This window comes from Porites lutea, chromosome 7 (assembly GCF_958299795.1).
Source record: "Porites lutea chromosome 7, jaPorLute2.1, whole genome shotgun sequence".
NCBI classification, from domain to species: domain Eukaryota; kingdom Metazoa; phylum Cnidaria; class Anthozoa; order Scleractinia; family Poritidae; genus Porites; species Porites lutea.
Genome location: NC_133207.1, coordinates 2,726,529 through 2,752,147, shown reverse-complemented (window position 1 = coordinate 2,752,147; position 25,619 = coordinate 2,726,529). Strand labels below are relative to the sequence as shown.

Sequence of the window (25,619 nt, the reverse complement as noted above, 5' to 3'; positions counted from 1 at the left end):
GTGGCGATTCGCGCAATGCGTTGCAACCGGCAACCGCATGTAAACAAAATTTATTGTGGTTAGTTGTAAGGTTTTTTCTCCGTTTTTCTCTCTAAAACAAAACAAGGTAAACAATAAAAACTCAGGGGAAACTAATTTTGAAGTTTCGAAGAAACAGATAGACGTATGAGATGTTTTTTTCAAAATTAAAAAGAAGGATGATGGTGCTTGAAATTAGCATAATTTCACCTTGCACGAGCTGCACGCATTTATAAAATACACGTCATCTAGTTATGAAACACGACCTGCTGTCTTTTAGTTTTGCCATGTATGACATGGATGAGGTTTTCCTTCGTATTTTACATAGTACTTAGTTGTTTTTGTTTTGGAATAACATCGACATTAGCGAGTAGCAGAACGAAAATATAATTCAGTGGTCATGGAAGTAATAAAAGAAACCCTTTGAAAGAGATGTTTGTCTACTCCAACTAAGCCTTCCGCAAAAAAATAGCAACATCTGCCTCTCGGAGACAGCGTACCAGCACAAAGGAACGAGGAAGAAGTGCAAGAAAACAAATCAAGCCGCCGTAATTCAGTGACAGCGGCAGTGTCTAATGTACAAACCACATCGCAAGCCCCGACCGAAGTCGAAAGCAAGCGACATTTCTAAGCAGAGTCCCAGTCCACTGCATCACACCTTTTTGCTCGGACGCGCTCGTTTCACCGCCCAACCTTTATCCGCCCTGTTTGAAAGACTCTGTTCTCCGCAGCTATAGTAGTCATAGAAGGTTGAAATTAATTTAGAGAAAAAGGAATTTGTAAGAAGTCTTTCCGGAGGGGAGAAGGGGTGGGGGGGGGGGAGGGGGCTTTTAATTTATAAATTTCAAGCATTTTTCCTGAACAAAGCGACCACCTGCCTTTTTGCTCGACAGCTGCGAGATACAGTGGAATGGGGAGAGGTGGGGGGGTGGGGTGGCTAGGGGTTTTGAATTCATTTAAAAATATGGCTGAGTGATATTTTCGCCGGATTCATTTTTCTGGCAACACGTTACAATCATGATTCATCGCTCTTTTTTGCCGATTTGATTTAAATCCACTGGGATTCAATCCTCCAGCAGCAGTTCAGATTTCCCAAAATGCCTTGTTACTCCGCTGGTATCTGCGTCGAGTTCAGACGCTTCCGGTATTTATTAGGCGTCATTAAGAACGCTGAAGTCGCTCAGCATAACCACAGTGTTAATTTCGAACTTAACTATTCATAGATACTTTTCCCCGAGCTTGCATGCTGTTGGCATCGAAGGTGGACGACTAAGAAGTTATTTGTCGGCTACAATAGCGGTAAGCATGTTTCTTCCTGCTTCATAAGCTACTTTTTCTTAAGCCCTTCGAGTTCAGTAGAGTCAACCTGCTTTTACAAGCCGATTTGTAGTATACAACGCTTCCATTCTTTGCTTTATGGATAAGTATGATGGTTCTGATGCCAGCTTTTGTGATATTGTTCTTAAAAAATCGATCGAGTAAAACATGTGGTTGCGTGATGCAAGTAATATCGCCGGGAGGTTTTTGACGTAACAGCTGAACATCTTGTTGTTGTAGTGAAGCGAGCGGGAGCAAAAAAATTCACCCGCATTCTATATAAGATCATCGTATTATTGTACGATTGTTTTAACATTGATAAAGCTAGCACAGCGTGAAAAAAACAACTAGTGGTAATAACTAGATGATTAAGACCTTCCAAGGTTCTGATGCCTCTTTGTCGCTCATTTTCCAACCCACCTGTCGCCTATTTGGGTAGAGACAAATGTCGCTGTCGTTTTTTCGCTACAATACAAATGTTCCCTAAACGTAGTTAATTTTTGCGTCCTGTAATTTTCATTAATTTAAATAGTAAGCGCCCGTAAAAACCTCCTTCTTTTTTAGTAGGAGACAACCACTTTAGTTTCCGGTCAGTGTAAACTAAGACTGCGGACTGCGGACTGCGGACTGCGGACTGCGGACTGAAGTCTGCGTACCTTAAATTACCATACTTTCATAGAAGGTCATCCAAATCTTCTGCAGAATATCGTTCTCTGTTGTTGGAATGATTTACTCCCTTTTTACCGCCATTATCCCTTTTGTACAGGTATTTTGGGTCAGCAGCTTTTATTTAAGCATCAACATCATGGTGTTGTACCAATTCATGATGTATTGAAATTTGAAGCGTGAGGTTTGTCGGACGGAAAAAAGGTTAAAGATTGCGATTGTTTTGGGCCGTCGACGATGTTCCAGAGAAGGAAGTAATGGATTTGTGAAAGCAGATGTCAAGTAAATGATCGTTTACATATATTTGCGGGATTTTTTGCCCTATAAACCTTTCCACAACTATTATACAATTTATACTCGGTCTGCATTTTGCACCCAGCTTAATGCGTTTTACTCTCAGTCTGCAGTCTGTATTTTCACTCAGTCTGAATTTTACCGCTAGTCCGCAGTCTGCAGTCCGCAGCCTGCATTTTACACTGACCTGACTCAATGGCTTGAGTGTAAAGTTACAAAAGGCTATAAAGGCTTGACAGCAACGAACATGGCACACTAGCGTCACAAGCACATGCATGTGTCAACCTTTAATGTACCACAAAATAAAAGGCAATAAGACACTCAATGTATGACAAGTGTTGAATAATGGTTTGTTTAATGATTTAATATCTTAATTTGTACTCAAGAAATAGTAACGCCAACAGAAGATTTAGAGTCACGCTGGCCTGGTTGGTTATGTTGCTGTCAAAATAACAAATGATAAAGGTGTCACTTTGTCAAAATTAAAAATGGATTGTCACTGTCAAATTGTTGCTTTTTTTCTGCAAGTTTCTGTCGGCTGTCGGCTTTTTGGAACAAGATTGCCCCTACATTTTTCGCAATTATTTTGGAGCGATGTCGCTTGTCACCAAAACCCCTTGGAAGGCCTCATAATTATATGAAACACATGGTCTAACCTGCTGTCAATCTGTGTTATTCAACTGGTTCGCCACATAACTAATTTAAGTATTAACCACAAAATTTTTATAAATAACTGTTTCGCCACATACTGTAAAATTCCGAAAATAAGCCCCGGGGCTTGTATTTTTCAAAGGTCCTTTTTGAGGGGCTTATTTTGGAGGGGCTTATATTTGGAGAGGCTACGGGGGGATATTTGCGTTTCAAAATCGATTGGGCTAGCCTTATAGTTGGAAGTAAATTTACCATTTTAGCTTTGTTTTACTTTGTATTTGAGGGCAATTTTCCAAGAACAACACCCTGGGGGGCTTATATTTGGAGGGGTGATTTAACAGAGGGTTTTTTGCGTTACCGGTTTGGGGGGGCTTATTTTCGGAATTTTACAGTAACTTAGTATTTACCACATAATTTTTAAAAGTTCAATAGTCAGAATGAATCAGTCACAAAAAAAAGTCAGTGTCTTGTGAATATAGAGGGTTCAATATATCGAGATGCCTACACTTATAAATAACTTCACAGGATTTACAACAATGCAATGCATTTTGGTGGGAAAATGTCACAACTCAAAAAGGGAATCTTGATTCTGGGATCCGCTAATTTTTGCCTGTGGAATTGGGAATTCGAAAATGTTTGTTTGGGAAATCTGGAATACAGCTCAAGGAATCCGGAATCCTACTAATGATTAGAATCCGGAATCCAGTAATAAATTGGAATCTGGAATCCACTGCATGGAATCCAGAAATCCAAGACTGTCTCGAATTCCCCTATAGCTACATGGGGTGACAAATATATAACTGTCTCTTGTTTAAATTATCATCATTGACTGTCAATCTCCAAGTTCCAGTCTCAGTGACACATCCCCACCCAGAGTACCCCTTCTCCCCTCTCTCAAAGTGCTCAGCAAGGAGGGGTGATTTCATGTCAGGGTTGTATTCATGTGTATTAGAGAAAGGCCCTTAGTTATTTGTATCAAGGTGGCCCATTTAGATGCCTCTGCACCTGATATCAATTGGGGCCCTGAGAGCTTAAGCAAAGTTTTTTTTGAGCACCCAACATCAACCAGGGCCGAATTGTTCAAAGCTGGGTTAAGATAACCCAGGGTTAGCATGAGATTTGAATTCAGATTTGAAAGCTTAAAAAGCATTTCCGTTTTAATTCTTCTTGTCTACAAGTTGATGCTTGGAAGCTCTAACAATAACAGAGAAAATTATCAGAGAAAATGCTTTTGAACACAAGAAAGAAAAGCCTGGGTTAAATTTAACCCCATGTTAAGCGCTAATCAGCCTTCGAACAACTGGGCCCAGAAGTGTAAAGGCCTTTTCCCCTAATAATTACCTTGATGCTACCACGTGTCCACCCTGAGAATGCCAAAAGCTCACTTCTGGTTGATGTGCATCATTCAAAAACGTCTTTACTTAAGCTCCTTAACATCATCATTTTCATTGTGAATCTTATAATATCCTGCCCCTACAGATGGAGAAGCGTAAGGTACTCTTAAGTACAAGTAATGTTATTCCTTTTCATTTTCCAGGAAGATGTGGTCTTATTACTACCCTGGTCTATTCTCGCTTGTGCTCATGGCAACTTTAAGCACAGTGACCCATCAATCCCCTCTTTATGTTAAATGTAGTTTTGGTGAATTATATTACCCAAGAAATACTACGGTCAAAATAAATGGAACACTAACGCCAGAATTTAGCAATGCAAGAAGCTGTCTTGTCCAGCCTAATATTACATCTGCAATCATTCGTGTGACTCTAGAAGGGCTGAATATGTCGAGTGATGTGCGTGCCCTTTATTCTGTGGTCCTTGAAAACTTGAATGTTCTGTTTGTGGGTGAAGCTTTTAATCTTAGCAATAAACAGCAGTACCATTTTCATGTGTGCCCTTCTGAACAATCAAGAACAAACAGTCTTGATGTTTTATTCTTTGGAAAGCCCGTCAATGAGTCATTTGCCGTGGAAATTGATCTGGATGATTCTGTGTTAGATCTTGGTGAAAAAGAATACGCGTCTGTTCCCTCTTATGGTTTGGCAATAGTCAAAGCATTTGACATTAAAGAAGAGCATTTGTCCAGCTTAATTCAGATTACAGTGTCTTCTGAAGAGCCTGATATTGAATGTCTCCTTGTGGTGTCTCAAAGCTGCTTGTGGGCACAAAAACAAGGACTTGCCAAGGTGCAAAGTAGCAAGGCATCCCTCCAACTTACTTTCACAAAATCTGGTCGTATCACTTTGTCACAGTTTTCACTCCCCAGGATTACAAAAGGCCGGTGGTATATTGGAATAAGAAGGAAAACCCTTGATGTGGAACGTCCTTCTGTCAACAAGAATAAGGAAGTCAGTGTGACTGTCACGAAAGGTATCATGCCCAGTAAGATTCGTCCTACTCTTTATATGTGCTTGATTGCCATTTTCGGTGGCATTGCAATAGCTGCCTTTGCTCATTTCTACCTCAATTCTGACTTTGACCATTGTAAACCTCCATATCATTTGGAAGAAGCTAATGAGCGAAACCGATTACCCAGTAGAGGCATTGTAGATTATGTACCTGAGCCGATACCGCGATTGACATTTCCACTGAAGCAATGGGTTAAAGTCATCTTTGTCGCCTGGTTTGGACGAGGTATAAAAACATACCCTTACCTCACTGGTGTACTGGCTATAAGTTTCATGGTGGGTTCAGCCCAGTTTGTTATTGCGCGTTGGTCCAACATGATTGAAGAAGGTGACCGAGATCTTTGCTACTACAATGAACTTTGCTACCGACCAGTTGCCATTGCTGATATGCCATCCAACTTCATGCTCAGCAATGTCCCATATGTTATTCATGGCATCTTCCTTGCTTTGTCCTTCTCTTTCAGAGAAGCCATTGCATTCGAAGCCAGTCAATCAGAGAACAGGTACAGTCTACAAAACGCTGGTCGCAAGCGATTTGTCCCATATGATTATTCCATAGCCTATGCACTTTCTTGGGCATTGGTGTTTGAGGGTCTGTTCTCAGCTACATATCATCTGTGCCCATCCCGTCTCACATTTCAGTTTGACTCCGCCTTTATGTTCATCATCTCCGGATTGGTGGTGATTGCACTATACAACTGCCGAGTGAGAAGCTTAAACTACATAGAAACACAAGGCAACACCACAAAACCCCCAAGTGAGACAACAATCCAGGCTCCAAAATACTTCTTGTTCTTTGTGGCTCCATTGCTAGTATTCAACTATGTTGGCTCAATAAGGGACACCAATGGCCTTCCGCCTTTCTTTGAAGTTTGTTACTGGATTGCATTGGTGCTGTGGTTGACTCTCATGTACTTTTGGACTTTCCAGAAAGTAGGTGTGCCTTGTTATTGGAAGTGGTGTGGCGAAGACGACAACTGTCACAGTGTGGAGGCAATTGTGAAATGGGCGTGGTTACTCATGTTCCCTCTTTGCCTATTGGTCATTGGTTTTAAGAAGGAGAAGGATTGGTCCCAGTTTTTTCTGTTTTCTTGTGTGGCTGCGGTGGCATTAAGTATTCTGGGTTTGTTGAGCTTTGACACAGCATTAACCTTGAAGAGGAAGAGCACATCTAGTAATGGCGATTTTTGGGGCGGAATAAAACAGTTTTGTCACCCAAGCTGGATCTGTGAACTACTTTGGCGCAACTGGCATCGTGTACTGTTTATGATTGGGACTTTCCTCTTCTGGGTATTTGCCATGTACTTCTTCAAGATAAAATCCACCACGCGGAAGGTTGAAGCTCCAAGCTATTCCCGCACCAAGAATGAAGAGTGTGTCCTGTGGGACTTCTTTGACTACCACGACATCTGGCACATGCTATCGTCGTTTGCACTCTTCATGAGTGGCTACCTTCTCATCTATGTAACCAGGAAAGTAGAAATCTACTTTTGGGTGGCGACCATGTACTGGATGGATAGACAAAAGGGAAGACAAAGACAAGCGAATGGATATGAGGGTAGTGGCGAGGAGATACAGAACGTTGTCATACATCCGACTCAAGAGGATGATATACTGCTTGAAGGTAAGAAAGACGAAAATGGAATTAACTTAAAGCAAAAGAGGCCATTGAACAATGTTTTAGAAAGATACGCAGCTCATACTAATGATTATGCTAATATTTCTTATGTGTGATCTAATAACTCAAGTCTCTCTTTGCTACATTTAAGGTAGCCTGAGAAAACAGCAGACATTTGGCGACACCTTCACTGGTTTCCCCGCGAAATGACATCTGAGAAAAGAGTGCAGAAATTCCATACTGATGAAGTGTCACTACCCAGTTTTGGGTGGCACTCTTGATTGGTTGAAGCAAATTTCCCACGCGGCACGACCAATCAGAAGCACTACCAAGATCTGGGTAGTGACACGTCATCAGTATGGAATTTCTGCTTGTTTCTCAGACGTCATTTCGCGCGGAAACCACTGCTGGCGTCGCTAAATGTCGACTGTTTTCTAAGGCTACATTTACGTGTAAGTATAACTATACACTGATCGACAATGAGTTTATTTTAATGAAGCAGATACTGGTCTCACTGTATTAACTTTTCTAATGTGTATTCAGTTGAAAAGAAGTTTCATTACAAGTTTTATGGATTTGGTTCAAGCGGCAACTCGATTTAACGGACAATATTTTCAAGCAATAATCATGAAATAATAGCCATAATTAATCTTAAATTTTTCCTCTGTAAATGTTTATCTCTGACGTTATTACTAACTTTTATCTTTTTAATGACGTTAATATGTGTCACTGATAAATACCGTATTATCCCGTATTTATTGGATTAAACGCCGCCCTGGAATAGAGCGTTTTGACATGACGCCACAACCACTTTTTTTGGTGTCGCTAAACAATGAAACTGTTGTTATGGTGATGTTGGAGTAACAAACCGGTTCTGTGGTAGTTGCACCTTTTTCTTATGTGAAAACGTTCTTTTGTCCTAATAAATTCACAAAGCTGCTGGCCACGCGTGTGAAAACGCTCTGTAAACGCCGCCCTTCAATAAGTGCCTTACTCAATCATACACCAGGGGGAAGAGAGACAAAGGGGCTGTTTACATGGAGGGAGGAAGATCCTAGTACCAGGAAGATCCTAGAAGGTGGAATAACTTTACGTTGGGTTTACATGAAGAAATTTCGACCCGTGAGTTGTCCAAGTAGAGAAGGTTAGAGACAGAATTAAAAAATGGCGGGCGACAAAATCAAAAATGCAATTTGGGTCCTTCTGCTCTCTTTACTGGCGTAAATCACTACCTTTCACCTGAATTAACACAATAAGTTGCTCTTGGATTACTCCAAACGAAATGGTGGGCCTTTATTGCCGTAATTAGCCACTGAACGACCCGCTGCCATTTTTGTCGTTTGTCCCTAATACTAGGATCTTCCTAGCGAAAGTAGTTTACATGGTGCTAGGATCTTCCTACCTCTCAGCTAGGAAGATCCTAGTACTAGGAAGATCCTACCCCTTAGGACAGGTACAACCCTTTGCATGTAAACTGAATACAAAAAACATATGGCGCTAGGATGATCCGCCCTCTAGGATCTTCCTCCCTCCATGTAAACAGCCCAAAGTGGAGTGAAGTTCCTTGAATTTAATAACCCCCGCGGCGTTTAATGGAATAAATACGATAACCTTCACTTGTAATGTAGCTTTAAGATAACAGGACTAACATCAGAATCAGATTCACTGAGTGCGTTCAGAAACTGTTCAGGGACTCATCCCTTTAGAGTAGATAAAAAGACTATTTATGTATATAATAAAAATATTATTATGGCAATATTTAGCAGCCGGGGTTTAAATTTTAATTCGCGTTTGTTTTTCTTTTGTTTAAAAAGCATTTTCTCGAATAACTTTCCCTATTCTTTTTAGAGAATCCATTCACCAACTATCCTTGGGTTATGAGCTTATCTTAAACCCGCTTTGAACAACCCAGCCAGGGTCCCTGGGCGTTCTCGCGGCTCGGTAAATCCTACACTTTACCGTGAGACGTGATGTCACCGAGAGAGACTCGGCGCTCCTTTCCAGACTTCGCGCGTATAACGGGGCAAGAGAGAAAGCCCTAGGGACTAGGCTGACCATTTAGTATCCATCCCGTTTCCATAAAGATGGAATGCTGTGACACTGCTAACATTCATTTCTTAAGTAATAGGTTTCAAACAAAGTTTTAAAATTTAGCAAAGTTGTACCAAATACATCACTCTTCGCTTGTTTTGATCTGACCTTTACGATTTCGCCGTTTTTGTACTGACTTTTAAAGTGACATCTTTCCTTGCCAAAAGCGCAAAGAACGTTTTAATAAACAAAATTTTGTATTAATGAATTTCATGCACTTCACATTTTGTGTAGGGAGTTGAAGGTACCACGCAGGGGCGGATCTAGGGGGAGGGTGCAGGGGGTGCGCACCCCCCCCCCCCCCACGAGATGACCTGCGGTTTTCTAATACAACTGGTATTCAACAAAAAAAAAAAAAAGGGGTTTATTGGTGTTGAAGTAGAGCAAGAGACGAGTGCACCCCCTCCTAAAAAAAATCCTGGATCCGCCCCTGCCACGACGGCGAGGGCGGTGAAAACATCACTTAACGAGTGATTTCGCTTTCTTTGAAACGCCAGCGCGGTTATCCCAACCCGGAGTAGAATTCCTAAACAAAAATGCCCCAGTTAAAAAAAAACAGCAAAAACAAAGGAGAAAATCGAACCTTCCTCCAGGTAACAAGCAGGACATGTTCAACAAAGGTCTTACTCGATTCACGTGGAGTCTTTTTCGAGTGCCTCAAAATCGAGCAACCGGAAGAAAGGCTCTACTTGCAGGCTGTTATACTCTCGGCGACTGCCACCAAACGCTAGCTTCCAGTTTGATAAAATTGATTGTTCCTGCTGTAGGTACCGAGGCACAAATAAGTAAGGGACTGGTCATTATTTATCGCCCTTGGCGGGCGGGCGGGGGAGGGAGGATTTGGGGCTAAACAAGGTGAAATTTAGCCGACCCCCCCTTTAACTATTACTTCACTGAAGTGATCCCCCCTAAGAACATTTGATGACTTTCACGATCCCCCCACCCATCTTCATATTCGAAGCAAATTGGAGTGCCCGCCCCTCTGAATCCTTTTAAATTTTTCAGTGGTCCCCCTTTTGGGTTCTCAGTTAGGACTGATCCCCCCTTTTGTTCTCGCTAAAAATCAAGTGATCTCCCCCAAACTCTCCCCCCTCCAAGGCGATAAATAATGACCGGTCCCTATAACAAAAGAAACAAAACAACCAAACAATAAAGCCCCCAGGAGAACTCTATTGTTTGTTTCTTTTGTTTCTCTTGTGATGACGGTACCAGAAGAAAGACCCAAATTGATTACTTTTTTGATTGGCAGAAGCTCCAGCCAGTCCCAGAGCCCAAGAAGGAGTGTAGAGACGTTCAGCCGCTAACAGGCAAAGCAGAAAAGGGAGCGATATGGTGTTCCTAGAGTTTTTTGAATTCTTAATCTCTACAGTTGTGAGAGCTATTTTATATTTCAATTTAATATATTTAGTTTAAGATTGTGTGATCGATTTCGTGTAATTTTATAGACCATTACAGTAATTGGCAGTTCCAAATGGATAGATTCTGTTGTATTTTAAAAGTTTTTTTAAAAGTATTTGTAGAAATTTCTACGTCTTAACGAGGAAAGCCCTTTTACTGAGTAGTTTTACTGGCCTGCGAGAAAGCTGTCTGTTTTGGCTCATGGAGGACTAGACAAGCGGCGAGGGGATTGGGGCGGTTCTTGGACCACCCTGCTCTTCCCCAGTCTTTGCGCACTGGTTGCGGATTGCAGTTTGCAAGAGAAATATTCCCTTGCCATGGCATTGTCGACAGGGTTCGGTTTGTCGACCATAGTTTTTACTGTTTGAGCTTTCTTGATTAGGCAGATTCTTAAAAAGTCTGGAAACACGTTTTGAAAAAAAAAAGTGTGGCAAAACCAATACAAATGCGGACCTTGTGAAGAGGTTGGTTTGCCAAGAGTGTGATAGGATTTAAAAATGCGTTAAGTAGCAAGTTTATCGTTATTAAGGAAAGGACTACACGCGTCATGTTCATCAAGTTGAAAGACCATGTGTCTCTTAAAAACAAGTAGCTTTTAAAAATTCTTATTAAGGGCTAAACATATACGAATCTTTGAAGGTTTAGTTATGTTTATTATACAGTCGAACCGCCCGTAAGCGACCACCCAAAATGCAAAGCCTTAGTGGTCGCTTACAAGAATCGAACCACAGGGCGCCTCTTCCAAGAAAGAGGTTGGGGCACATCTACTTTATGGAAGATAATTTATTGCATACAATTTTTAAGTTAAACCATGTGTAGTTCCATGTTATTACCAAAGTTCTTCGTATATTCTAAGTAGCACTTTGCACAAAGCAAACATAGAGATTAGAGAATGCGTCAAGTGCTCGCTTTCAAGACGTTAAAAACAATAGAAAATCATTAAACTTTCAGACCCAAAAAGAGGTCGCGGTCGCCCACAGGAGGTGGTCGTTTACTAGAGATTCCAACTGTAAGGCTTTGACTGGGAAAGTTTTGGTGTTTGGATTGGTGGTCGCTTATGGAAGGTGGTCGCACATGAAGGTTCGACTGTAACAGTGAATGATCTATTCACGGGTTTTTACTGCACTGTTGAATTAATTTTATTACAGATTTAACTATCAAAAAAGAGCCTGGCGTCACCCACAATAGTTTTGTTGGACTGGAATGGGTTTCTTTTAGGAATAGATTCGACTTGGTTTGCGTTTATGCCAGAGTGATACTAAAAATAAAACAGCGAAGTTTGGTAAATGGTTTCCTTATTTATGCAGCGACATTTCTTACTAAGGTAAACTGCTTATACACGAACAAGTCCCTTTAGAAGGAAGCTTCTACGTATAAATGTGGAGTTTAAAACAAGAAATAAGGTCCTGAAAAGTGGTTGGATTAGCACTTTTGAAGACGACAGTGAAGCCAACCTTGACCACGGTCAACGAAGGATATAAAAGCTAAGCAAAATATTTCTGAGCTACGATTGTCATTTTCACTGTCAAATATTTAATGACATATCCACGTCGCGGTGGTAATTTGTTTATCAATCAAGGGGTCGGTGGAAAAAGGGCACATCTGACAAATTTGGGTGTTATTGACTTTGATCAAAATTGCTAATTTTTCGCATAGAAGGGGCTTGTCTTTGTGTGTTAATTGTGATAATTAATTTCAGATCAAACTACGTGGTCTTAGTGGCTTGGACTTGAATAAGAAGAGTACTTGCGCCCGCCCCCCACCCCTTCCCAAATTTGAGGATGATAAACAGAGAGGATAATTGACGCAGCTATTATGAAAATCTAATCAACTGGAATGACCCTTGTGCTAAACCAAGATAGCAACGCTGCAACGCTTTCAATTATTCTGTACATTAAAATAATAAACTTCTATGATAAAGTTCCTTACAGTAGTAAGGGGCGTTGACCGTTCTTTGCGTCATCCTCGTGCGTCGGTCAACTGCCACGAGTGTAGCAATGGATCTTGGGATCACAGCTTACTGTGGCCATTGGCGTTTTCTTGTTAAATGTCACATAGCGACATTCATTGCTGTCAATAGGTTTAAAATTTTGTTGCTAAACGGCTAGGCGATGCAATTTGCTGGTACCGTTATTCTGTAATTTAGTTCGTGTTTGTAAACGCTGCTATGATTCTAGATCTAACGGTGTAACTTCAGAATGTCCCATTGCTCAGCGAAGACTCTTTGAAAGCTGGTATCTTTTCTAACAGAAAATGCCTGGGATAAAAATAAAAAAAGAAGGATAAATTCAGCATTTTAAATTTAGATACTGAGGCTGTAGTCAATGTACTTTGTGAACTTCTCGGAAAAGTTCGCAAAGTTTCTGATACGACGCCATGTGTACTTTTGCAAATGAAACTTCAATTTGGCGCACCCCGTTCTTCCAATAAAAGGTGAATAATAGTCGCTTAAACGACTCGTTTCTCGTTAGTGAATTGAAAAAGGCCTGCGGTCAAAGTTCATCCGGGGAGGAAAGAGGGATATCACACGATTTTCCCGCGTAAACCTCGATTACATGCTAGTTCCAGTCCATTACCGAGTAAACGTTCGTAACGTTCAAAAGGGAGCTTAAGCAACAGCGTTTTTGAGCGACGAACGTCAACCGGAAGTGAATTTTTTGCATCATTGGGCAGTGGTTTGGTTGAAACTCTCAGGTACATTGTCTTTATAAGAGAAAAAAAACTTAACAATACAAATTTGTTAGCGTCAAGGCATATAAAAAGGGAGAAAGGCTCACTTCCGGTTGACGTGCGTCGCTCAAAAACGTCTTTGCTTAAGCTCCCTATTGAAACGCTTCCTACCTCGCTCTCTCTGCCATCTCGTCACCAGACCAGCGCGGGCTGTAAGGGTAACCCATCTCAAGCTTCTCGTATGGTTGATTATTCTTTTCGTGGTAAATCGACTGAAGATAAAACGCTGGTGGTTCTTGAGGAAAGTTCCTGTCCAGTTCAACTTAAATTTTAAAGTAAAACGGAACAACAATAAAGGTTTCGAACTTGAAATATTTTCAAGCGTGGAGGATAGGAAAGTGGTTTGGGACAGCTTACGACTTCCCTGGGTACCAGAGGTTTTTCTCGCGTGCGGCGGGAATTTTTGGTGTCGGGACACATCTTCGGCCGTAAGCCGAAGCCGCGAGAAAAACGGGCGGGTCACTATTAAGACTTGACAGAAACTGGAAACCGCGCTAGAAAAGTCTCTGGCACCCAGGGTAGCTTACTACATACAAAACCAAAAAAAAAAAAACATTGTCTTTCCTCTTCCAAATGAAGACTGAGCTTGTAAACTGTTTGCAAGACTAAGGATAGAATCCTAAAGCGTAACTCTTTATGAAAATCAGCCGGAAGTGTTTCCCTTGGTGCTGTAGGAATTTATTGGGTATCACAGCATCAAATTATAATGAGAATTTTCTCAACTGAGATTAGTTTTCCTGAGCTACGCAAGCAAAGAACTCCAGCCTAATCTCTGTAATATTAAGCCCTCCCAGAAGGGGACTGACTTTTCCAACCACTTTTTTGGGCGCGAAGGGTGCGGTCTTATTCAAAAATGGTCTGGCAACTCTTGGTAATTCGTTTTGATTCAACGTAGGGCACTCAATCCATGGTTTGCAAACTTTTTTTTATCAGTCAGTTATCTTACAACGAACCTTTGAGTTGGTGCAGTCTGTAGATAGTGATTAACTACATGCACAGCTGTTTTCAAATACTTTTTTCACATTAAGTGACTGTTATAACAGTTAAACAAAGCTTCAACAATTAGAAACTTAGCAGCGATTCAGTTCCAGGTGTGAAATTTTTAGCGCACCACCATTCAGCATTCAAGCACCAACCACACTCTCACGTGGAAACACGGGTTTGGATACAGCCAGCAAATCATGCAATCATGCAATGAATGGAGCGATTACTAAAAAAAATGTATAATAAGACCAAACGCACTTACTATGAACGATGCAAAAGAATCCTTGGACTTGAAATAACAAAGAGAGCTTCATGAAGCCTTCTGCATCATATTCCAATATGGAGCTGCAGATTAAAGAACCATAAAATAAGGTCATCCATTCTACAGTATTCTGATGCGTGAATGTCGGGCAGACGTAAGAGGTATTGGCAAGCCTGGCTCTCACTTTTGGAGTAATAAGTCCGACATTGTGTCTTGCTCTTTCAAACAGGCTTGACGAAGCTTAATTGTTCTCCTGGATATGGCACCTTTCGAATGTCTTCCTTCACCGCACACGTTAAACGCGGTCAGTTGATCAACTAAAACTGTTCTCAAGGGTTTTGCTGCAAAGAAATGATGCCCCCACCCCTCCCACATATTGCCAAGATCTCCCGATACTCTGTGGTTAAGATTTTGTATCTCTAGATTGCTAGCGTCCCTTTTTCAGTGGGCAAGACCCTGTCAAGGTGTCGAACCAATAATCAATAAATCAATCAATCAATAATCTTTATTTATACACGATAAGTATTAAAGCGACGCTTCGCTTGTGGGGTCGTGTCTAAATAATTAAATAAGATAACTAATGAATTAGAAAATAAATAGGATATACACCAGCTAAAATCATATAGCTACTTACTACTTACAAGTCTAAAACGATGAAAGCTTAAAATTCTAAAGTACAAGGAGGTACTCTAGTATCGACTAATTATGAACACTAATTATACTTAAAATCTTCCTCCCTTCTGGTTAATGTTTGAGGGGAGATACAGTCGAAATCTAGGTGTAGCAGAGCCTTTGACCGTCTTGCCATAATCGCATATTTCTTAACATTGTCTATATCTTCATTGAGTTGAGGAACCAACGTGTTCCAAAATATTGGAACACGGGAGGGAAGAAACAAGCGGAGGTAAAATGTAAAGATGGAAGTGGGCGCCATTATTAAAACACGTCTGCTATAGAAGAATTCTCCTTTAAAGCCAGTGGAATAACTATTGGAACACGGGAGGGAAGAAACAAGCGGAGGTAAAATGTAAAGATGGAAGTGGGCGCCATTATTAAAACACGTCTGCTATAGAAGAATTCTCCTTTAAAGCCAGTGGAATAGCACGACCCGCTTCGCGCCTTCCAGGGGCGCGCGTGCCCTACCTCTTCTCTCACGCACCCGTTTCGCTCGGCAGATTCTACTGTTGCGTAATTTTTATGTGCATGGGCACATAACTTTTACGCACGTAAATAAAATAGAGACAATGTATAAAAGATCTCGAGTAAATGTAAAATTTGAGCGTGGTTCAACTTTTAAGTTTACGCGCGACCTGTCATACATTTCCTCTATTTTATTAACGCGAGTAAAAGTTAAGTGCGTTTGCACGTAATAATTACCTAAGAGAGTACAATCCCCTCTTTCCGCTATCATCAAAGTTCTCCGCTCACTCGTAACTAGGGACTTTAAGATCCAACGAAGCCGACGGCAACGAGAACGTCGCTTAAAAAGTGAATTTGCGTTCTTTTAGTCTTTACAGCGATTATTCCTACCCACTTACTTTGTCAAATGTAGGCGAGCCCTCCTGAAGCTGAATTTCAAGTGACCTTATTCAAGCTCAGAAAGAGAAATAAAATTTCGTCGTTGCTTGTTTACGTCCTCCTTAAAACGCGAAATTAGGCATTGTCACGTCGAAGTCGTGCAAAAACAGGAAAGAAATGTACAAAAAAGCGTGATACACGTGCAAAGTTGTTGTTTTGCTTATTAAACCTTTTGTTTTTTTGACTTTCTCGTTACCGTCCGCGTCATTGGGTCTTAAAGTCCCTACTTGCTCGTGAGCGCGGCGATCCTCAGTGGCTGCAGGCAGTTTACTATAAAGACTATAAACGCGACCTGGTTTCTTACCTTCCAAACGCACTCAAAAAAGCTGCTACGTATTCTCTTCGTTTCTGGAATGCCTGGCAAACTTGCTCAACCTCACAAACAAAAAACAAAAGATAAGAGACAAAGGATAAGAAACAGCTTCGCAAGGACTAAAATGAAAAACTTACAAACATAAAGGAAAATGAGCTGTTCGATGAACGCTACAACTGTAAAAAATTAAATCCCTCGTGTTTAAAAATTTTTGAAAAATAATCAGTTTGTACCGGAGAGAATGAACTTTTCTCTCTACCACATGATCCTCTTTAATCAATATGGCCAACTCAACTACTGGCCCATATTACAAAAGTTGCCAATTGAAGGAAAAAAAACTACAATAGCAGACTCACCCTTTCTGCAAAGAGTTCCTGAATAAGAGGGAGGTATTCAAACAGGCACCCATGAATTCCACCCCAATGAGGTATGCGCAAGTTACTTGAGCCACCGAATGCTCTACAATAAGACAATTTTAATTGATTTCAATTAAAAAATGATGAACAGGTAGCTTAAATAAAATAACCTATACTGCTGTTTGACATAAAGCTAAAAATATATAAATAGACAACAGTTTTAAGCATTGCATTATGAAGGTGTCACAAACGTCCTACTTTGAGCCCAAACCTTCCATAATGGCCTGACAACTAGCTTCAATCTAAGACATAACACCTGACACAAAATAATATCAACTAGGTCAAACTTTTTTGTGACCGGGCAACTGCTAGGTAAAAGTGTGAGGTATTCAAATTTGGTTAAAATGAATGTTGGTACCAATATTTGATCAATATAAATATTGAGAACACAAATTTGGTAAGCATGGTGATCCCTCCTATGTGCCAGAGTGGGATTAACATTAACACAATATTGCTACCGCTCTGCTCTTTCTGCATATTCAGATTAAAGGATTAGCATTGTTCCAATGTTGCAACCGCTGTGTCACCTTTCTACTCTTGGTGATAGCAGAAGTGTTGGTGTGACATTTTCTCCATTAAGGGAAGCATAGGACACCAATAAGCAGGCCATGTCATCTCCTGGACAATCCTAACAATCCGAAAACAAAAAAGAAAGTAGGAATGAACATTAAAATCTTGCGTCTGGTCCTTATCAATGTATTCATAACATGTACATAATAGATGAAATTCTTACACTGTTGAACTTTTGACATGCCTGGTTTCTGCAAAATTGCTAAGAGGATTGTCAAAACTTCAAGGCTCACTCAAAAATAGTTCAGCAATTTGACAGTCACTGAGAACAATCTACAGACATTTTGGACAGGATTGTAAGAATAATAAATTGCAGTACCCTGGGATGTCAATTTCCCTTACCTAATTCCTGATAATTCTTCCTGTCTCAGGAACTTTATCAAACCGTACGCATGGGTTATTTCTTATATATTTCAAAAACGGACCTCTGCGGAATGAAGCCAGGGTAGAATTTTCAAGACATCTTATGAAGACTAATGTTTATTGTAGCCAGATAAAATAATTTCTCACCCTAATTAGGTATGGTGGCACTTCACGTAGGTCAACTGGAAGCTTAATCATAAAGTTCACCACTGTTTCAACATGCTAATACAAAAAAAAAAAAAAATCAGCAGAAAAATAAACATTATTACCAAAAAAAGCATTAGAGAACTACATTTATGTTACTTAACTATTGCCCACCTGTTGGCCTTTGATAACATGCACTTCAAATTCAGGATACTTTGTGTCAGCTTCAAGTGTACTGTATTCAAACTCAATCCTTGGGATTTCTTTAACTTGTCTTTTCTGGTGTTCCTTGTATTGAATGACAAGTTCTTTGATCAGGTTTAACAAGCTTTCAGGATCCCTTGCATCCCAGTTTTCTAGAGTCTATGGATAAGAAAAAAAGTTTGGAGCAGGCAAATGGGTGAGGGAACAAAATGACCGAAGCAAAACAACAACAACAAAAAATCAAAAGAAAGATTGATTTATAATAGCCTTAGTAATGGTTCATGTTGGTTTGGCCCCTAGGCTTCGCTAAATGATGAAAACTGTTAGTGTGACATTTTTTCTCAGCATAGTACAACAGTATAATATAGGATTTGTTTGTAAAACCTGTACCAATGAGAGGGGCTTGTAAGGGAGCAACCCTAAAACAACTTTACTTAAACACCCAACTGTCAGAAACCCTGAGACACCACAATACTGAACGTTTTAGCCAGATAGCAGGCCTACCATTAATTTAAGCTGTGGATCTGCCCATTATTCATTTTTGTATTTATGATAATAAAAGTACTTCGATCAGTTTTGAGAATAGACAAGGCTATGCTATACTAGCACCTGGTGGCCCCTGTGGGTGCCTAACTTTTGCTCCTGGGCAACTAGAAAACCATAGCTTTTTTTCATAGAAATTATACGCTGAGCACCATGGCTTTCACAAGTTCAGAGCAATTGGCTCCCTTCAATTTTTACTAGAGCACAGCCCTGACAAAGAGAATATTATGTACCCAGTAGTCAAATTTCTTTTTTGACGTTGACTAAATCCGTTTCTAATTCACTCCAAAGTTCTCACCACAAATTGATAAAATATTTAATTGTATTTGAATACTGGGGTGCATTTACATTGTAACTATAGTGACAGTAAATTGTCACCTTAAGCTCCTCAATGTTGGGAACAAACTCCTGATCTTGTGTTCCAAAAATAAAATCTGGTGGAAAATCTGGTTGGGCCTGATTAAATAATACCTCCCCTGAAAATTAAATTAAAATAAAGTTGGTAAAGAAAATCATGTAACATTCCTAATGAAAATGAACCATTTGAATATCTTAGCCTGTTTACAGACCTCTGATTGTCTCTTTTTTTGTAGAACATAGCAAGTTCTAATACAACTCTAAAACACATGTTCTGTACTAGTTATACAGGTAAAACATGAACATCCTTACATCTTAGTGTTCTACCAGCATATGGAATCAATACTTTGAACCGGTCGCAAGATCTGATGGTGTCGCATGGATATGACAAGCTGTAAAAAACAACAGGAAATTAACGAGTGTCATAATGCAAGGATTAAAATTGCACCCGCGTCCAAGAAGAATGTTTCTACAACAATTTGTCAAAAAAGGGAATGGTATTTCGAAACAAAACTATTTGCTGTTGTTAATAAGACATTTAGTTGTGCTAGGAAGTAACTGTCGACGACATCTATCCTCACTTTCATTTCGATTCATTAGCAATGATAATCATGTGTGTAAAGATTCACCAATTCCATACCTTGTTTTTGGATCGGAAACTTTAGGTAATTCGCCGCAAACTCCAAACCCTCCATTATCCAGCAGTGCTTTTACAAACTTTGCGATGTCAGGATGGAAACGTTGCAGCACATCAGCCGCCATAACACGACAAAATAAATGAAAAACTCATCAAAGCATGTCGCGTTACGACAATAACTACATTTCCGCCATAAGAAAATTGCCGCGGTAGACTGGGGACAGTGTATTTTATTTGAAGTAGAGTAATGTTTTGGTAGTATCCGCTGAAAACTGGGGTCCTTATTTTTTCTACGAAATGGAGAAATTATCTGGAATACCTTCTTTCCTCGTTCCTCCAAAAGGAGTACGAGGATCCAAGATCTTAAACAAAGAGGCCTTTAAAACTATCATCAATCTCCCTGCTCTTCGAATCGAGGCCAAAAAATGCTCACTTTTCTTAAAAAGTCTCAGCAAATGCTTGTTAAATCAACCTCGCTTGAGAAACATCGTGCCAGACACCACAGCGAAAGACAAAAAGCTTCTTCTTCTGAACCCACAGAAACCATTGGCAGGTTTAGAGGAGCATGATCGAAAGTTTGCCGAGAGCCATGGAGCAGAAGAGACGATGTATGAGTTAGTTTTGGGTTATGAGCATTGGACCTCTGAACAAGTATTGAGAGCAGTCTTGCCGCTTGAAATCAGTGAAGTGCCTTCTTCCTTTGAAACTATTGGACACATAGCACATGTGAATTTAAGAGATTCTCAGCTAGATTACAAGAAATTAATCGGTGGGTGTTTTTCCTTTCACACACTCCTAGGTCCTAGAAGACAAAGAAAATTTGGGATCAACCTAATGTAGGTTTGATAAAAGCTGGAACATTCCATTTGGTATAACGAGGCCAAGGGTTACCGGTCATTTAGCCCCAGTTACTTTGCCCCCTTTTCTAGAACGAGGAATACCGTATATCCTGTATTAAGCCCCCCCTTTCAAATAAGCCCCCTCCCTCTAACAAGTCCCCCTCTTTTCCCCTCTTTTCAGGGGAAGAAAGTTAATAGGTCCCCCCTCTCTATTAAGCCCCCCTCCCTCCCCTAATCATTCTTCACTAATAAAATATAGACTGTGTTAATCAATCACAAATGTAAAACTTCGTGTGAACTGATCCAGGATGGTTTATTTACCAACCGGAAGTTCGAAATTGATTCTGATCCTTGGCTGCGTGACCTAAAACTTCTTGTACTTGAGCTTTTCCTCTTCGTTTTCTAGTTCTTTATGGAGAACTAATACCATTGTCTTTTCTAAAATATATAAATCCCCTCTCTCAAATAAGCCCCTCGGGGGGCTTAATAGAGGATTTACGGTATTAGATTTGAAGCGTGCTTGTTTTGCTTTCTGGCTTATAGAAAGAGGAATATTACATTTGAAGCATGCTAAATGACTTGAAAATAGGGGGCTAAGTTACCAGGACGAAATGACCGGTTACCGGTCAAAGTAATGATGATTTTTTTTATATCTTCCTTAACAGGGCAAGTGCTATTGGACAAGAATTCACCTCAAATCAAAACTGTTGTAAACAAGACTAACACCATTCATGACATCTTTCGCTTCTTCCAAATGGAAGTTATAGCAGGAGAGAACAACTTGTACACCTCCGTAAAACAAGATGGTTGTATTTTTGAGTTTGACTTTTCAAAAGTGTATTGGAATTCTTGTCTTCAGATGGAACATAGTCGTCTTGTTGAGCTCTTTGATCCTGGTGATGTTGTCTGTGACATGTTTGCTGGTGTGGGTCCCTTTGCTATCCCTGCGGCAAAGAGAGGATGTATCGTTTATGCAAATGACTTGAATCCAGCGTCATATGAAGCACTATTAAAGAACTCCAAACTTAATCATGTGGAGAATAAAGTGCATGCTTTTAACATGGATGGAAGAGAATTTATGAGAAAAATGATTCAGTTATCAACATCCTCATCATTAAATAAATTGTCTTCAACATCATCATCATCATCAGCCTCATCCTCCCCCACATCATCATCCTTAACGTTACCTTCATTATCATGGGATAATTCTAGTGCGGATAATGGTAAAAGTTGCTTAAAACCCTTTGCTCACGTTGTGATGAATCTTCCTGCAAGTGCTGTTGAATTTCTTGATGTTTTTCGGGGTCTGTACTCTGCGCACAGACACTTGGCTCTTCCCACAATCCACTGTTATTGCTTCTCTAAATCCCAGTCTCCTGGTGAAGATGCAAAGAAGCAGGTCGAGGAGAGACTGGGAAGTAGCCTTACAAGTCAGTGTACCATTCACTGTGTGCGTGATGTTGCGCCAAAGAAAGTTATGGTCTGTGTCTCATTTAAGCTGCCAACTTCTGTTGCTTTTGCTGATGCTGGTCCTAAATCTGATACTAAGTCTAAGCGACACCGAGATGACTGTGGTAAGTGGATGTATAGCTTAAGAAATGGTCCAGATAAGAACGATAGCAACAACGGCAACGAACATGTTGGAATGCAAAAAAGGTGCTAACTTTTCTATTGTCTGTACTTACTTCTGATTGGCTTAAACAGTATAAGTTACCAAAACTTCATAAAGCAGTACATATATTTATCCTTACTTTCCAACCATCTTCCATATAACAAAATCTGGTCTCAGTTTGAATAACAAAGAAATCCTATGTGGGGAACATGTAAAATTGTAAACTTTTCTTGGCTATTGTTTTCAACTCTTGTGATTGGTCAAAATCTTTTAACACAAAAAAACACCCTTTCAAAGTGGAGAGTAAATGCATTTTATTGCGTAAACGGCCTTCATGTAGGTTTATGCATTCTCTGTGTAAAAATGAGAACATTCCTATGTGGGGAAAGCACCATTGCTGCATAGCAAAAGAAATTGCTATCCACCTTACCCGGATCATTACTTAAAGTTTTAGTTTGATCTTTGATGTAAGAGAGATCCTAAAGGGCATACTATAAGAATTTGACTAGACCACCTTTCATGGAGTCTTTAAGGCATGAGCCAAGCCATCCTGGTGTAGCAGGCCAGCTGGGCTAACCTGGCTGGCTCACCCATGTGAACAGGCCTCTAAAGATTTGGACTAAACCTGCCCTTTTTGTTCTTGTTCTTTCTTATAGTTCATGCTGAGAAAGACCCCAAACAGGCCAAGTTGGAACTGTGATAGTTAAGGAAAAATGGAACAAAGTGTCATCTTTTGTTGTCTACATTTAATAAAGTCCTATAATTTTATTGAGCTGTTTAGGTTTAATTGGTTAGTTTTTAATTAGTAACAGTCAAAGCAGGTGAAATGTACCCCATGGATTCAAGTAATGCCTAGTTTTTTTTTTTTTTTGTGGTGAATTGAGCCTTTTTTTAGTGTCAATCATTGTTGTGGCAGTGCTTATTCTCTTCTTGGTCAGAGTAAAAAAATCTTTGAGACATAATTATGAAGACATTGGTCACTATAAATGTAGAAAAGATCATCAGTCACAAGATGAAAACCTGAAATTTTTTCGGTTTTTTTTCTTGCAACTACACAAGTTGCGAATATTACTGTAATGAACTTCTCTACTTACTTACTTCATCGTGCAGTGCAAATATGAAATTTATATATTCATCATTTCATTGGTCTTTACTTTATAATATCAAATTTACCAAGAAACTTGAGGGTGCAGAAATTTTATCTTTGAATTCACTACCCCCTATGCAAGCAAGTAAATTAGGATTCATGAGCTCAAGCTTGACTTGACTAAGAGGCTTCCTTTTATATAACCTGTGTACAACTGCCCCCTAGCCTCAGAAGAAAATTGGGAAATGGGCGTCACCCCTTTCCTGATTCTTTTCTGAGGGAAGGCTGTGTACAGGTGATCTTCAATAGTTATGACAAATGAGGGGTGTCCGTTTGTTTCAAGTCATGTGCTTTATTAACTTTGGCCTGACATGGGCGTGTATCTTAATATTTCCAGTACTGGCCAGCAGTAGTTTTCTATGGTGCGCACAGCGTCTAAGCCGAGTTGTCTTCTCCAGGAGTCTATTAGCAAGGACGCATTGCTCCTTAAAGTAGTATATTCGTGCACGCTCCTACGGTCGTGTGAGTTCGTACTATTCGCCAAAAATTCGTAGACATGATCGGAGATCGGAAAACCAGCGAAGTCAAACAATTCGTTTGCAAGATTGAACGGCGATCGTACCAAGTCCTCGTAGCGGATCAGCTTGTAATTGTGTGGGAATTTAGCTTCCGCCGATAGCGCAAAGCTTAACGAACGTACCATGTCATGGCAAAACTTGCACGCGAAAGTTTTAAACAGTGAGAAGTCTTTTGTGGCTGTATTAACTACATTGTTGTTTAAAGTCCAACCCACGCGATCCATCGAAGCGATCACAGCTCTCGGATCGCGCATTAACTGAATAATTTTCAGTTTACTGCTTGAATTAAACAGAGGTGCAAGTTTATCCACATGGAGAAGGGGTAGAAGACGATGCAGCAGAACTTTAACTACAATGTGTTTGTGAACCGCACATGAAAGAGATGTTATGAGAGGATCCAAATCTTGGCAGTGCATGTAGGTGCGGTTTTCTCGTGCGTTTTTCAAGTTCTTGCAGTAAGGCGAGGTCAAAGCGCGGCTGGAAAACCGATGTAAAGGCATGTTCGACATGAACGATAAAAACTCCCTTTGCTGATTAAATCGGCAACTGAATATGTCGCGCAAAAGTCTCACTGTGGACTGCTCGTACAAGTTTGAATCGCGAACTGTGGTCAGCTGAAACGTTATCAGAGGCTCGTAAATGTAAAACACTTCTTGGTGGCTGTTGAAAATCTGTCCCAAAAATGACGAACCCGATCTTCCTTGTGCTAGAATCAGCACGTTCGTTTTTTCCTTGGTTGGCCTCTTTGAGGGGCTCAGGGACACAAGATTTGGATACCACGTAAAGGTCTTTATTACAATGCACGCCACGGTACCAAGAGCAACGAGGGCCAATATCCCGGGCACTCGCCGAGGTTTAGCCATGCATACGAGTGGCCTTTTTTAAATGGGTGCTCTTAGCTGCCTTTTTGGTCCATGACGGAACCTGGAATAATGGAATAAGTTTGAATTCAAATTTGAAACAGATTTAATAAAACAGTAGTTTGAGGAACAAAAAAGGGGAAGGCTTGAAGGAACGAAAGCCCTTTGAAAAATTGACCGGCAGAAATTATTCCACGACCTCAAAGACCACAACTGTGTATAATTATGTTGTACATCTCCATACCTTTGAAAGGTTGTTTTACGCGCTAATCTTTGTCATCTGTGTCATGCCAGCAAGGCAAAAGCTTAGAATCAACAAAAATATAATTCTAGATTTTTTAAACCCGCTTTTTAAGCCTAACGAATGTCTTCTATAAAGAGACTCTTTGCAATAAAGTTTGTTTTCCTTAACGATGACGAAACAAATTTTAGGTTGGATGTTTGCACTCTGCGAGAAATTGTCATATTATGATAAACAGCGCATTTGAGCCTTTTTCCAACTGTTGTGATAAACCAAGCGGGCCATTTTTAACATCCGACGAGTTTTGCAGAAGATCTTTCCTTGAACAGCTTAACCGGTGATACGAAATTGTTGATATTTAACGCTACGGTGATCGTTGCGTTAAAAAATGGTCCTATGCATCCCTGAGTGCTAGAGCGTTGAAAAAGTACTTACCGTGTCTAAACAAATACTCGATTAAACTTCAAATCCAGGTTAAATCGGGCACTGAAGATCTCAACCCGCAGAGCAAAAGGCGATTCGGTTCACAAACTCCAGTCTGGGATGCAGTGTTTGCCATTGTGAAGTCGAGTTGCTTGAAGACTCGTCACTGACTCGCACTGTCGGTTTCTTGTGCTGTTGTCACTAGGAAACAGGTGGAGTGTCATCGCTTCGACGGCTCGATGTTACGAGAAAAAAATGTTTGCTGGTGTTTGCACTCAACGTTTGTTTGCTAAACAACCGAGAATGTGAATTCCTCCTTTTGTCGCGTCACTAAAAGTGGCAAATAATGCATTATACAGTCGAGTTCAAAACACTTGCACGTGCTATGTAGACAACGACTTCTTGCAAGGTCAGATAGAC

General features: G+C 40.3%; 4 protein-coding genes across 4 annotated transcripts; 2 read left to right on the top strand and 2 right to left on the bottom strand.

Moving 5' to 3' along the window:
• Positions 1–1,182: 1,182 nt before the first annotated feature.
• On the top strand, positions 1,183–11,745 carry LOC140942613 (uncharacterized). The gene is made up of 3 exons (XM_073391539.1): positions 1,183–1,317; positions 4,484–6,975; positions 10,310–11,745. Exons 2-3 carry the CDS (start codon positions 4,488–4,490, stop codon positions 10,345–10,347), a joined length of 2,526 nt encoding a protein of 841 aa, XP_073247640.1. The 5' UTR covers positions 1,183–1,317; positions 4,484–4,487; the 3' UTR covers positions 10,348–11,745.
• LOC140942614 (BRISC and BRCA1-A complex member 2-like) lies at positions 11,294–19,755 on the bottom strand. The gene is made up of 11 exons (XM_073391540.1): positions 19,563–19,755; positions 19,235–19,314; positions 18,944–19,041; positions 17,993–18,181; positions 17,822–17,896; positions 17,269–17,369; positions 16,682–16,784; positions 16,317–16,387; positions 14,435–14,517; positions 13,300–13,450; positions 11,294–12,715 (listed from the first exon to the last, which is right to left on the bottom strand). Exons 1-11 carry the CDS (start codon positions 19,682–19,684, stop codon positions 12,652–12,654), a joined length of 1,137 nt encoding a protein of 378 aa, XP_073247641.1. The 5' UTR covers positions 19,685–19,755; the 3' UTR covers positions 11,294–12,651.
• A 91-nt stretch (positions 19,756–19,846) lies between these two features.
• LOC140943026 (uncharacterized) lies at positions 19,847–22,786 on the top strand. The gene is made up of 3 exons (XM_073392057.1): positions 19,847–20,328; positions 21,064–21,972; positions 22,667–22,786. Exons 1-3 carry the CDS (start codon positions 19,857–19,859, stop codon positions 22,708–22,710), a joined length of 1,425 nt encoding a protein of 474 aa, XP_073248158.1. The 5' UTR covers positions 19,847–19,856; the 3' UTR covers positions 22,711–22,786.
• A 103-nt stretch (positions 22,787–22,889) lies between these two features.
• Positions 22,890–25,554, bottom strand: LOC140943752 (carbohydrate sulfotransferase 1-like). The gene is made up of 2 exons (XM_073392862.1): positions 25,212–25,554; positions 22,890–24,599 (listed from the first exon to the last, which is right to left on the bottom strand). The coding sequence occupies exon 2, from the start codon at positions 24,536–24,538 to the stop codon at positions 23,453–23,455; it is 1,086 nt and encodes a 361-aa protein (XP_073248963.1). The 5' UTR covers positions 24,539–24,599; positions 25,212–25,554; the 3' UTR covers positions 22,890–23,452.
• Between the last annotated feature and the right edge of the window lie 65 nt (positions 25,555–25,619).

What these genes read in the sequence shown, in the direction of transcription:
- LOC140942614 (XM_073391540.1), bottom strand. Translation starts at nt 19,684, where the DNA reads ATGGCGGCTGATGTGCTGCAACGTTTCCATCCTGACATCGCAAAGTTT. An exon ending in GTTTCCGATCCAAAAACAAG is followed by an intron (nt 19,315 to 19,562) that starts GTATGGAATTGG and finishes TGTTTTTTACAG; the next exon opens with CTTGTCATATCCATGCGACA. An exon ending in TGCCACCATACCTAATTAGG is followed by an intron (nt 17,370 to 17,821) that starts GTGAGAAATTAT and finishes TCGGATTGTTAG; the next exon opens with GATTGTCCAGGAGATGACAT.
- LOC140942613 (XM_073391539.1), top strand. Translation starts at nt 4,488, where the DNA reads ATGTGGTCTTATTACTACCCTGGTCTATTCTCGCTTGTGCTCATGGCA. An exon ending in GGATGATATACTGCTTGAAG is followed by an intron (nt 6,976 to 10,309) that starts GTAAGAAAGACG and finishes TTTGATTGGCAG; the next exon opens with AAGCTCCAGCCAGTCCCAGA.
- LOC140943752 (XM_073392862.1), bottom strand. Translation starts at nt 24,538, where the DNA reads ATGGCTAAACCTCGGCGAGTGCCCGGGATATTGGCCCTCGTTGCTCTT.
- LOC140943026 (XM_073392057.1), top strand. Translation starts at nt 19,857, where the DNA reads ATGGAGAAATTATCTGGAATACCTTCTTTCCTCGTTCCTCCAAAAGGA. An exon ending in AGATTACAAGAAATTAATCG is followed by an intron (nt 20,329 to 21,063) that starts GTGGGTGTTTTT and finishes CTTCCTTAACAG; the next exon opens with GGCAAGTGCTATTGGACAAG. An exon ending in GCGACACCGAGATGACTGTG is followed by an intron (nt 21,973 to 22,666) that starts GTAAGTGGATGT and finishes TCTTTCTTATAG; the next exon opens with TTCATGCTGAGAAAGACCCC.